General features: G+C 40.0%; 1 protein-coding gene across 4 annotated transcripts in view; it reads left to right on the top strand.

Annotated features, from left to right (window-relative positions):
- KIAA0319 (KIAA0319 ortholog) overlaps positions 1-13,490 on the top strand; it is a 62,325-nt gene that overhangs the window by 42,037 nt on the left and 6,798 nt on the right. For all 4 annotated transcript variants that reach the window (XM_054192225.1, XM_054192222.1, XM_054192221.1 and 1 more), the window contains exons 12-20: positions 17-149; positions 1,009-1,157; positions 3,556-3,707; positions 4,875-5,013; positions 6,309-6,468; positions 7,778-7,920; positions 9,300-9,422; positions 10,795-10,885; positions 13,036-13,124. In XM_054192225.1, the coding sequence (XP_054048200.1) occupies positions 17-149; positions 1,009-1,157; positions 3,556-3,707; positions 4,875-5,013; positions 6,309-6,468; positions 7,778-7,920; positions 9,300-9,422; positions 10,795-10,885; positions 13,036-13,124 (1,179 nt within the window). The remainder of the gene's footprint in view (positions 1-16; positions 150-1,008; positions 1,158-3,555; positions 3,708-4,874; positions 5,014-6,308; positions 6,469-7,777; positions 7,921-9,299; positions 9,423-10,794; positions 10,886-13,035; positions 13,125-13,490) is intronic.

The raw sequence follows: 13,490 nt of genomic DNA, 5'->3' as shown, positions 1-13,490 counted from the left end.
AATATTATTTTTACAGAAAATAACAGTCCTCCAGTAGCAGTGGCTGGCCCTGACAAGGAATTGACCTTCCCAGTAGAAAGTACTACACTGGATGGAAGCAAAAGCCAAGATGACCAAGGCATTGTCTTCTATCATTGGGAAAATATCAGGTATCTAGAGATTTTACTAATCTCCTGTAAAACAGAGAACAAAGTGAAAGTCATTGGGTGCCAGAGCCTCTTATGCAATTGTGTTGGGTGATGCACTGTTTGAGAGGTGCTTTGAGGATCTTTCCACTGAGGTGGTAATAGGATAAGACACAGGAATTTTAAGTTCAACTTGGAAAGCTTAGGCAATCTCTGCCTGTGTTTTGCGATGTGTCATTTTGAGGCCTACTGTCATAAAGTTAAGAGAAAATGACAGGAAATTCCATGTCTCCAGTTAAAAAACGAGTATCAGGCTTGGGTACCCTCCCGTAATGTACAAAGTTTTCCCATCAGTGCTGAGTACTAGGGTTTCTCGGTCACTTGTTTATTGAATAATAAAGTGAATTGACAATCTGTTTAGCCTGAGCTTTCGATAGTAGGTGACTAAAGCACTCTTGCATGATAATTGAAAATATTTTACAAAAGTCTGTAATTGTATGTTTATGTGAAAAACTATTTCATCCTTAATAAAAGGACAAGGTATTAGCTCATGCAACTGTCATAACTGGTACAGGAAGAGGTTTGCTGACACCCTGTACATATTGTGAGTGGCTCTTAGAGCAACGCTGTTTGATTGCGTCCATGAAATAGTACAGCAAGGAGACCGAACTTCTGGGGTGCCCTTTCTAATCTTCTGTTAACTGGGTATGTGATGCTTGGCGCTTTGAATGTCTTGAAAAATTGGATTTATGAATTCTCTGAACTAAACTCATGTCTCATATAGTTCTTTAACCATCATAAAAGCAAATGGTGTGAGTGATGCTGCTGAAAGAACAATTTGGCTGGCTGTGCAGGATTATTTTTCTGAGATGTTTTGTTTCAGTGGACCCAGCTCTGTACAGATGGAAAACGGTGACAAAGCAATAGCAACTGTAACTGGTCTTCAGGTTGGTACCTATCGCTTCAGGCTGACCGTGAAAGACCAACAGGGCTTAAGCAGTGCATCTGTGCTATCTATTACTGTGAAGGAAGGTAAGCCTAGTTGCTGCTTCTTAGGATAGTGTAGGCAACTTGCCAGTTAATTCAGTCACTGACAGAATGTAAAGGAAGTCGGGCCACAAAGGAATAATGTATTTGTTGTTCTATTTCAAGGGTATTCAAGAAGAGTTACTGCTATTTCGTAATATAGTAATGTTATGAGTGACTGGTAGAATTAACTTAATTTACTGCAAGATTTTTTGAAGTAAAATACATGCAGAATTAGTTGTAACAAAAATGCTCCAAATACTACTTTTGACCATGGTGTGTCTGCTTCATGTAGAGGATGGTTTTATTTTATTCTCAAAGTTAAGCTTTGAGCAGAAAAACGGTTTTATTGTGGGCTTTAACTAACATCCAAGAAGTGAGGAGTGTACCAATTTCCATTTAAATACAGGTCTTCTAATGTTAAGTTTTGTTGGGTTTTTTTGATACAGAGAAACAGTTGCCATGGTGGTTTTTCAGTTATTTTTTCCCCCCAACATGCATGCTGTAGAAGAGGCTTTAGGATAATACCTTTTGTGTGAGATCATAAATCGTAGAATTGTTTAGGTTGGAAAAGACCTTTAAGATCTTTGAGTCCCACCATTAAACTGGCACTGCCAAGTCCACTACTAAACCATGTCCCTCAGCACAACATCTGCAGGTCCTTGAAACACCTCCAGGGATGGTGACTCAACCACTTCCCTGTGCAGCCTGTTCCAATGCTTGTCAATCCTTTCGGGGAAGCATTTTTTCCTAATACCCCATCTAAACCTCCCCTGGCACAACTTGAGGCCATTTCCTCTTGTCCTGTCGCTTACAACTTGGGAGAAGGTATCGGTACCTGCTCCACTACAGGCTCCTTTTGGGTAGTTGTAGAGAGCCATAAAGTCTCCCCTGAGCCTCCTTTACTCCAGGCTAAACAACCCTGCTTCCCTCAGGTGCTCCTTATAAGACCTGTTCTCTAGACCCTTCACCAGCTTTGTTGCTCTTCTGACAGAGGTGCTGTCAGGTGCTCCTGACAGATTTCATAGTTTTGACTAAAGTTACATCCTCAAGTTTGCACGTGGTGATAATCCAACCATCTGTTGCCTCATGTTGTTCTTTAGGGAGTGATTTTGGCATTCTCCATGGGCCTATGCCTCCTTTTAAAGAAGGTGGCATAATAATTTCAAATCTTGTTTGGTCCAGAGTTTGGCTTTCTGTTGCATACCTTGTTTTTTGAGGGGAGGAATACACTCTGGCCTTCCAGGTATGGTACCTATACCATTTATGAAATGATAGTACAGTTGCATTAAAATCTTAGCTGCTGAATTTCTTGAAAACAGTGCAGCCTTGTTTCTTTTTCACTTCGTTTCACTGCAGAATGAATGAACCTTGGAGAAGAAGCTGGACTCAGTTTCACCCCTATGCATCATTGGTTGAACTATTTTCAGAGTTTCATTTAGGTATTTAGTCAGAAACACAGGGCAACAGATCTGCCCAAATGTGTCTCATGGTCTCATTCATGCTGTGAAGTGTAGCCACAGTATGTACTGACTATAGTCATAGGTTCAATATTAAAAATACTCAGTGCTCCAATGGCCAAGTTTAATTAGCTGGTTTATTTGGAAGAGTCAAAGAAGATCACTTGTATCACAGAGAAATCTGTGCTGTTCTAGAGTTACAGCCAATGCCCTGGAGATCTGCCCAAAATTTAATTATTTATGTCCAACATAACATTCAGACCAGCAAGGTATTACACTCAGCCTCGCAGCCTCCTGGAGCTCTGTCTTATCAGTTGTGCTCTAAAAAAAAGTCAATGATGTCTGGTTTCTGGAAAGAGAATGTGTTTGTGTTTCTTTGGTGTTTTTTGGCTGTATTCCCAATGCATGCCTTAATTTCACTGCTAGCAGTAAGCAAAAAGCATTCGGGTACAGGGTTTACTCTAAGTTTCCTGATTACACTTTGCCTAAGTACAAGCATTGTGAAGATATAAGACCTTACGCAAGCTTCTGTTCGGTAGTAAGTGATTCGCGAGACGAGAAGAGCCCAGCGTGCTGATCTTGTGCTGGGCTGTGTTTCTAAGTAGGCAGAAAATCTTTTTGCTTGACTGAGAAGATCTGATGTTTAAGTTATTGTGAGACTGTAAATAAAGTACCACAATGCTTTTTGAAAAAGATCTTTTTGGATGGTACCTCTTATTGGTATTCTCTTCATGGTGCAGCTCTGCTTTTGTCAGGTTGTAATAATCCCAGAGCCAAATTCTGTATACCCACCCATCCTTTCCCTGTACCTTTGACACAAAATGCTGTTGTTATTGCTTGCAATCATCAGGTATAGAATTGCAGTGTGGGTGTATTGGCAATGGCACGTCACATTTCGCATGTTTTGTAAGCAAATCCTTCTCCTCCACTATTTTTACGGCTAGAAAACAACAGTCCACCCCGGGCGCATGCTGGTGGGAAGCATGTTCTCGTGCTTCCAAATAATTCTGTTACCTTGGATGGCTCAAGGTCTGCTGATGACCAGGGGATTGTGTCATATTTGTGGATTCGGGATGGTCAAAGCCCGGCAGCTGGGGTAAGTTTCTTCAAGGCTGTAATGAGTAAAATTCAGCCCTTGTTATGCATGTAGCATTGCTGCAGCAGGGCAAGCAGGTATGACTCATACGATGCCATGAGGCATGGTGCCTGTTTCTGGTTTGTCTCCCCTACTCTCTCAAATGCTTCGGTTCGAGAGGCTTGTGATATTTTCAGTACCGCTATAGAATATATAGCTAAGTAGGAGCACTGCAGCAATGTGGATGGACTTAATTGGGAAAGACTCGAGACAGAAGAATAAAGTTGTGTCTCTTAAATACTAATTGGTGATAGTATCAAGCTAGTGTGTTTGAGAGAAAAATCATCTAAATCCAGATATTCCAAAGGAGGAAGGGTCTGAGAGAGCAAGAAGTACCAATAAAGATTAAGGAATCATGTCTGGTACCAGATGAGGTGAAACTTTCAGTTTAAGATAAAAACGGTGTTTGGTGGTAGGTGTGTGGCCTGGCAGACCAGAGTGAATAGCCTGGGTCATTAGATCAGTGGAGTCCACTTCTCTGAGAGGGACCAGACAGCAGAAGCACCTCATGATAAACTGAAGTTTATGTGTCAGCTACTAAAACTGTGATAACTTCTTTTGCCTCTGTTCACAAAGTGTTGTGGACAGCTCTTCCCAGTCAGGAAGGTAGTGGCAAATCAGCAAGAACTGGGATAGGAGAAATAGCAAAATAATAACAAAGCTTCCAGAAGCAATTCACATGAGGGTTTGAGAAGAATTGAAAAGGTTTAGCTTAAATATAGCTGTCAGAGATGATAGTTGGAAATATGTGAACTCCAAGGAAAGGAAATTATTTGGGAGTTAAGAAAGCAGAACTAAGAATACTGGAGTAAAATTGAGAAATAATAATGTAGCTGTCTCAGATTTTCAAGCAGATGAGTACTTGAGAGTGTCTGCTGTTCTGTCTGGGTTTTTGTTTTATGAAAATATCCTTTTGAATGATCCATATGAAAATATGTGCAGAAATCCTCTTTAACAGCCACTTCCGAATTTGCATTACTCTGCTATGAACTGTGAGTAGGTCATATTTGTCCCAAAAGCCAAAGCAAGAACTCGCACTGTTGTACCGGCTACCCAACTTGATAGACACTCCTGCAACTTTCTCGGAGGGTATAATTATCCCAATACCATTTTTTTTTTTTTTTCCAGGATGTGATCCATGGCTCAGACCACGAGGCAGTACTGCAGCTAACTAATCTGGTAGAAGGAACCTATACTTTTCACTTGAAAGTGACGGATGCTAAAGGAGACTCAGATATTGATTCAGCAACTGTTGAAGTGCGGCCTGGTATGACAATTAAAAGGTCATCGATGTGAATACCTCATCTTTGTTCTCCTTTTCACTGATTTATTTCAATGTTGACAAGATTCAAGTTAAAACACAAAGCAAATGGGTCTCTTCCTGCCTTCTTATTGTTCTCTTAATATGCCTCAGTGTGTTTAGAAGAGATGTCAGGATTCTTAACTACCAGTTTGCACCATTGCCTTACTGGAAGCATAAATAAACAAAAATCATACTTCCTAGTTAATATTTTCCTTAAGTTTTTGTTGATTTTCATTCATTGTAGCTGTTTCTTTTTCCTGGTTGTTAATCAGTTTGGCCAATGGAAAGAGATGGAAGCTGAGCATTAAGTTTAGGTACAAAAGCTGCAATTGTGTGTTTGGTGGTTGAAAGTGTGTTTTTATGCTTGTTTTCCTCCTTTCATCCTGAAGGACAAAAACAAACCTCAAAGAATTTCAGGGGGTTTAAATTGTCTTTTCATGGTTTGGTATTGCTCATATATAGACTTGTTTTCAAATGCAGGATAAATAGTTATGTGATGGAAGCATAAGTCAAGGTTTCAGGAAATGAGTCTGAAATCTTGGGTCTGTCAGAGATTTCTTGTTTGTCTAGTTCGTGGGCAATGATTTTATTTCTCTTCCTCACTTTATTGTTGAATGTAGTCACAATAATTGGCTCAGGATTCTTATTGGATACTGTGAAGCTTGTTTTGTTTGCAAGGCACTCTAGAAGTTCAAGTATTATTTAACAGAACCCTCAGTTTATGAAGGTAAACGTATTTGATATTTGTCAAATTGACCATCCTCATTTAGACTTGCTCACACAGTCTTGCCCGCTACCATATGAGTCCATCTTTGCCTTCCTTTTCCTAGGTGGTAGCCAGTATCAGATAACTACCAGGGAACTTAAGAGTTATTAGGCTCACCTAGTGCTTTCCTCTGACCTTAAAATGGGGGGATTTTTAGGGGGCCCCCTTAAAATGGGGGCATTTAGGGGAACAGAAGTTGCTATTCTGCACAGAAATGTGTTAATGCTGAACTGAAGTACACAATGAAGTGCTTTCTTTCAACTGATAAGCTGAGTTGCTGTCTTAGGACCCACCAGGTTTGTTTCAGAGGGCATCTGAAAATGTAGGCTAAGTACTTTTCTAAGACCACAAAAGGATTGGGCTATAAGAGATATGGGTCTTATCGCAGGAAAATATAGTATTAATAAATACTTTTGAGTACTGCATATTGTCTTCAGTTGGTACTGAAACGTTTGCCAGGCTCTGAAAGAATAGCATGTTCTTCTTCTGTCAGATCCCAAAAGGAGTGGTCTGGTGGAGCTGATTCTGCAAGTTGGAGTGGGACAGCTGAGTGAACAGCAGAAGGACACCCTGGTGAGACAGCTGGCTGTATTGCTGAATGTTTTGGATTCAGATATCAAAGTTCAGAAGATACAAGCCTACTCAGATATAAGGTAGAAAGATATCCTGCTGTTCCAGGAAGATTTGTGATTTTCATTGACTCTTTCACAGCTTATAGTTAGTTGCAAAATAGTATTTTCTAAGACAACAAAAAACTGCTACAGCTCTCAAGAGTATATACTTTAAAAGGTGAATTTCTTCTGCTGTGGTGGAAAATTGATGAAGTAAGCTCTTTGGAGGCTCAGAACTTAAGTGGTTTGTTTGTTTGTTTAAAAGATATTAAAAATTCTCTGTATAGTTTTTTTCTTTATTCCTTTAAAGGAAGTGTGTGCATACATTTCAATGTCTTCGTTCCATACAGTGCTATTATTTTTACCAAATGCTGGATGGAGTGAGACAGACAGACTTTCTCACAGTAAAGCAAGTGTTGTATTTCGGAATAAGGTTCCAGCTGTATCTGATCCATCCTGGTTTATTTCTCTTTTTTTCTACTTCCTCTCTAAGGTTTTGATATTCTAAGTATTCCCCAGATAACTGGTGACAAAAATCCATTTTTTTTCAGAGAAAACTGCACAGTAGATACTCCTAAATGTGGTATCTTACTCTGAAGTAGAAATACCCCCTCTACTTGGTGTGGAGGGCTAAAGATGGCTGTGTGTACCCAGAGAAACTTCCCAGCATGATCGGTAAACCTGATGACAAGAGTTATCTTTAAATTACTTCTTGGTAACTACTTGGTAATTTAAAATGCATTTTGGTGTCTATTTAGCACTTGGGGAGCCTCTTAAAATTTAAAAACAAATGGTTTGGAAAATCTAGCATTTATACCTGTGATATTTTTAATCACAGCTTCCAATTACTGCTTTTCAGATAAAGATGTTCCCTGAGTGTCTGATACAGGATGAGATCAACACCACCCAGCTTAAAAAGGCGGGGGTAGAGGGAGGACTCCCACATGAAATTCTCTGTCTGTCTTGCTTCTGAGCTTTTCCTTCTCTTAAATTCAGTTTCCTAAAGTTACTCAAACTGCTTCAGAGTGCTTTGTGACAAGTTCTAGATGAGAGTGCAGAAAGCAAATGTATACATACTTCTCTTAAAGCGAGTCAGGAAGACCAAGGAGGGAATTACATTTGCTGTTTTCCTCACCTTTCTTCTGTAAAACTGAGAAGCCAGAGAGCTGCTGGTGCTCCTGACCTAGAACGAAGTCTATGGCATTTGGACTGATCCATGGACAGAATTCCCTGATACTTATCATTGGTGACATTTGCTTTCCAGAAACAAACAAAACCAAAGGCTGTAAACTTGATTGCTGACAAAAGTGGTCTTTGACAGCAGTCATGACCTTAGCTGTTCTTTCTGCAGCACCGCGGTTGTGTTCTACGTGCAGAATGGGCATCCTTCCAAGGTGATCAAGGCATCAGATGTCTCACGAACTTTGCATGTTCAGCTTTTGAAAGAGAAGGCTGACTTTCTGCTTTTTAAAGTCCTGCGGGTTGACACAGCTGGTATGTTTTGGATTGTGCTTGCTTATCTCAGAACTTCGCAGGCATTTGGCTAACACAGCACTTGGAAACAATGCATGAAGGCCTTCTGTCTGCCATCTGCTGTTTGGGCTTGGATGTAGCTTTCTGAAAGATGACTTTGAAGACAGTACTTGAAATGCTTGTTCATTTGTGGTAGACTGGTGCCAGTTACTTTTGTTCTTTTAGAAGTCATCATCTGTTAACAGCAGGCAAAAGCACATGTTAACCTGGTCTACGTAGGGAAAGCCTGGGGAATGAGGATAAAGATACCCCACTCAAACTGTCTTTTGTTGAAAGATAGGCAAAACTTAATGTAGCCACAATATAGAATGTTTTATGTCTCCGGTTCCTTCAAGGCTTGTAGTGTTCATTAATAGGCTTGTAATGTAACTTGGTCTTGTTTGTCTGTATCAGGGAAAATGGTCAGGAGATCACCATTATAATCTAATCCTCTAATATTTGCAATGTAGGCAGGCCACTGGAGTTTCTTATTATGAACTTTTTATTTTCCCCAAAAAGATGCTTGAACTTCTAAGCCTATTGTAAACTTCAGTAGTAATGTGAACCCTTTATGATACTCAGATGTTATAGATAAGACTTCTCTATAATTTAAAATCAGGACATAATGATCCAAATGCAAACAAAGGGATTTAGCTTTGGCAATAAAATAGTAATTGATTCTGTAGTTAATTCTGGCTTTATTTACCTGTTGAATAGGACTGTTTGTCTGTTGTAAATGTACTTGGATTACTGAAATGCATAGGTGTCACTTGAAAATAGGCATTAATATTTCTCTTGACATAGTAAATCTGCTACTCTGAGTCTTAAGCGGAACAACTATTTATTTTAGTCTAATATGATGCATTGATCTATCAATAGCTACTACTGTTAGCACATGAAGTAAGTAAACATACTGGTGTCAGATGCTGTAATTCAGTTTTGAAATACTGAAACACCCTCTAGTTTATCGTTGTGATCCTTGTCTTCTAGTACCTGAGAACGCTGATATTCCTCAATTCTCAGGTACTTTAGAAGTTGTTACAAATATGTTATAAAGAAAGGAGCAGATCTGAATTCCACAATTTCAACTTATCTTTATTTTGGGTTAGAATAAAGTGTTCTCAACTTGCATACAATTTCAATGTTGTACGCATAAGATATGTTCTTATCTCTGTCTTCACAGCCAGCAGTCTGCAGAACTGTAGATCTCTTTAACCCGTGACACCAAATGAAAGGGAGTTTTAAAAAATACCAGAATGTTATGAGCTAGATGCTTTATTACCAACCTAATATCACAGGAAGAGGATGCATGTCAAGTGGTCCATTTACATAACTGACCCTATGTTTGGTTTTGTTCTTAGCCTGTCTTTTAAAATGTTCTGGACATGGACACTGTGACCCCATAACAAAGCGCTGTATTTGCTACCAGCTGTGGATGGAAAACTTGATCCATCGTTATCTAAATGATGGAGAGAGTAATTGTGGTGAGTTTGGGTGTTGTGGGAATAACAAGAATAACTCGTTGTCTTGTGAGACTGTTGATTATTTGCTGTCAGAATAGGAGGTAGATGCTGAAGGAAGACTAAACAGTCTGTGTTTTCCAGCCCAGCGAGATCTTTCTATAGAAAGATATTTGAATAATGTCTTGAAATTATAATATCTTGACAGTAGTAGGCTACATTTAAAATATTTTAGAAGTTTAAATTTTAGTAAGCCAAAGTTTAATGACTGTTTGAGGAAAAAAGTATGAAAACTTTGTCATGGGAGAGAAATCTTGTAACAATTTGGGGCCAGTTGGAAGGGCTGTTGAATAGCATGGGCTTTTTAAGTACTATTCATCTGATGAAAAAGAGGCAACAACTTAGATTCTCTGAGTGTGTGGTTGATGCTTCTGTGCCTGAAGTATGATCTGACCTAAGGAAAGAAAACAACAGCCAATATAGTCACCTTTAAAACCTCAGCTTGATTAATTTCACTGTTTCTTTCAGTTTCCCTGTTGCACTTGGGAAACGCAATTTAGTTTCACCAGCCTAATCATGCCTATATTCTGTGGCATACCTGATGTATCAGCTAAGCCTCTTTATCTCAAATACTGAATAGTTTTAATTTAACTAAATTGGTCTTCTACTTAAGTTGAAATAAAGCTTGACTCTTAGTACTGTGCAGGCTTGGAGGCATTTGCTGAGCAATGCACTAACCTTCAAGTAAATCTATAGAAATTTAGAAGGAGCTTGCTACAAGCCATTAAGTAACCATGGGTCTGTCTGTTAGTGAGTGAAGACTAATTGACCAACCAAAATGGGACAGTAGGTTTTAAGCCTGAGGCTGGGACCTCCTCCAGCCCTGCCCTAATGCTGTGTTGTTCCATAGTGTGATAATAGCACTGAAATAGTGAGTATACACGTGTTGGAGGTCGCATTATTGCACATCTCTCTGTATCCTTCTCATGTTTTCCTGGATTTACAAATGTAAGTGTGCCAGTAGAAGGATATATCTCTAATCAGCTGCTCTTTTAAAGCACTACTAAAATGCCAGATGCAAAGTACACCTATGTTTATTTCAGTTAGAGAATTACAACTGAGGTAGTAACCATGCCCTCTTGACTTTCAGTTCCCACATAGACTTTTGAGGTATCTTTGGATGGTAAAAGGTATTGGAGTGGAAGAAAATTTTCAAGCATGCGCTTTCAATCTGGAAGATTAAGAATTTTTAGGGATTCTTCTGAGAATATGAAGGTGCTAAATTTTCCTGAGTTCCTGTTGCCCCGTTCCTCACGATTGGTTATTTTAATAGAGTTGTATTAGAAATTACCCTATCATATTACTTTACAAAGCACTGTTGTGTTTCTTTTTTCAGAGTGGAGTATACTCTATGTGACTGTATCCATTTTCATTTTGATTGTGGTCATGGTAGGGCTTGCCTGGTTCTGCATCTGCTGCTGCAAAAGGTACATGATTTGTTTCTTTTTACTGAAGTATATGCAAAAACTGCACACAACTAGACATTTTAGTCCAGTTCTAAGCACTAAACCACTGAACTCTTTTCAGACACGTGAGGAGTTTCCTGTAGCTATTTCTGTATAAACACACTTTTGTTGAAAAAAGGAGTATCTGTTTGTGGTTCTGTGCTCTTCTGCATTTTGAAAACCAAAAAGCCGATATTGAATTATCCTTCATATTAAGAGATAATTTATGTTAAAATGCTAAGAGTATACTGCAGGTCTTCATGGTCTCACACTGAGTCCTCCAGATACTCCATGCTAAGAGAGGAGAGGCACGCCCTGAAGGTCACTGATGTAGGAGTATTCTAGGCCACAGTAAGGGAGATGCTTCCAACCTGGTGTCTCCCTTGGACAGGACAGGTGGACATGTGGGCTGCATCTGGCTGACAGGCAAGGAGCGTTCCAGTGATCTCAGTCGCGCAGACGTCTTGCTTCCTCTTTCCTTAAACAGTTTTGCCTACTACTGTATGTCGTTTCCCTCTCTGCCCCCTGCCTCCAGTCTTTCCTAGTGAGCAGATACGAAATTCTCTTTCAAGTGACAAGGCCCTGCAGGTTCTGTCACTAGAGCAAGTGTTTTTGCTGCTGATCAAAAAGCACAGTAAATAGATAGCTTGTTCGGGTGTGAGCAGAAATGAAACGCCATCAAAGTCTGTCTGGATTTTCAGCTTTTTCTAGGGTGTCTCTGCAGTCTGTCAAAGATGCTGTTCAAAATGCACCAGAGTTGATACTGAATTCCTTTTTAAGGTTAAAGTGTGCTTTTTATGGTGCCGTTAGTAGAAATGTTTAGATAGAATTCTGACCCACTCCGCCCCCACAGTGTGGGATGGAGCCTCACAGGCTTGTGTGGCCTTTATGAGAAAGGAGTTGTTTATGGGGTTCATCTGCCTCTGTCCTTTGTCCTCATGTGGCTTGTGCCAGAGAGTGAGGGCGGGCTGATACAGATGCGTGTAAAAAAGAGGGGGGAAATTCTGCACAGGACAGAATGGCACGAGATGCCTTTTGCCTTGTGGAAACTACAGGAAAAAGATACACTGTAGTCCAATATTTGTCTGGAGTTTTGGAGGTTTTAAAGGCCTTGTTGAGTTGCCAGATGAACTCCACTTTTTTTAGAAGACTGTAGAGGGGAGGCCAAGTGTCTGGCTGTTGCTGTAATGTTGAATGAACAGTAAGTGGCTTCTCCACTGTGAACTGTGCAATGTGGGAGGGAGTCCTTTTCCAGGCATTGTCAGAATCAATTCTTGCCTTCAAAAAGGGCACACCCCACCCACCCCTCCTCCAAAGTTATGAGAAAGAGGGTGAGAAAAATTTCTGCAGTGTGACAGCATCTTCTAGGAGGTGGCCCCTTGGTTTCATGTGTGAATGGCCTTATTTCTACCCTGAAGTCTTTGTTCATTCCCTCTCAGTCCAATACAATAAGCAGGTCTGTGTCTGTTCCTCCAGCTCCAGGACTTTAGCTTCTGTATTGATGAGCAGATGCATGACTCCTGCAAATAGCTGAAACTTAACATAGAGATGATGAGCATTGTGGAAGCAGATGCTGGGGAAGGATTTAAATGAAGGAAGAACAGGTGGGGATTTGCCTACAGACCAGTAGGGCTTTGTCCCTGCATGTGTATGAGGGAGCAAATCTCCATTTTTAGTCTGGCCTTCTCTGTAAGCATAACCAGACAAGCACCACTTAAACTCTCTCAGTTTAAAAATAAAAAAACAAAACAAAACAAAAAAACAAAACAAACCCAAAAAACCAAATGGTGAATAACCAATTCTTATAGAAATTTTATCTGGAAACAAATGAATGTGTCTACCTCGTGTCTAGTTACTATGATGAAATTGAACAAACTGAACCCCTGTGGCCTAGGAAGGCAAGTCAATCTTTCTTGCTTTCTTCATCTTTGTATATCAATGAGAAAATAAGTTATACTCTCTGGTCCATATTGTGCAGCTGCTTTATACAGGTATGAACTGGAACAACTCTTTCTAAGTGGAGGTGAGAAAGTACAGTGAGGTTCTGAATGTTGGGGTATGAAAAGGGAGAGGGAGCAGATTTATGTGTGTACATAAGAACTAAATGTCTTTGTTAACTTTCTCTTTAGCAGAAAGAGGACGAAGATAAGAAAGAAAACAAAATATACCATCCTAGATAACATAGATGAGCAGGAGAGAATGGAGCTACGACCCAAATATGGTAAGCACTCTCTGTTTCAGCTGGGAATTCATTCACCAAGCTTACAAATGTATTTGAATTGACATCTGCAGTCAGGAGGAGCCTAGAAGCTGGCCTACAAGTTTGGAATGGCAGTGGCAGTATAGACAATTAAATGGTTGGGGGAGAATTACTTCATTTCTTTCATGAGGCCTTGGGCTTTAGCCACTGCTGTGAGCTTCTTCGTTAATCTTAATTTGGAACATCTGATTTGTCCCATAGCCTTTCTCTGTGTAACCCTTCCTTCCCTGCACACACTTTAATTTGGAGCTGGTTTTATTGCTGTGCAGGAGTTCCCTCCTGGCCCAGAAGCGCCCTGTTAAACATCAGGAGACTTCAGCTGCTACC

This window comes from Rissa tridactyla, chromosome 2, assembly GCF_028500815.1.
Source record: "Rissa tridactyla isolate bRisTri1 chromosome 2, bRisTri1.patW.cur.20221130, whole genome shotgun sequence".
NCBI lineage: Eukaryota > Metazoa > Chordata > Aves > Charadriiformes > Laridae > Rissa > Rissa tridactyla.
Note: the sequence above shows the minus strand (reverse complement) of the source record. Positions and strands in the feature narration are given on the sequence as shown.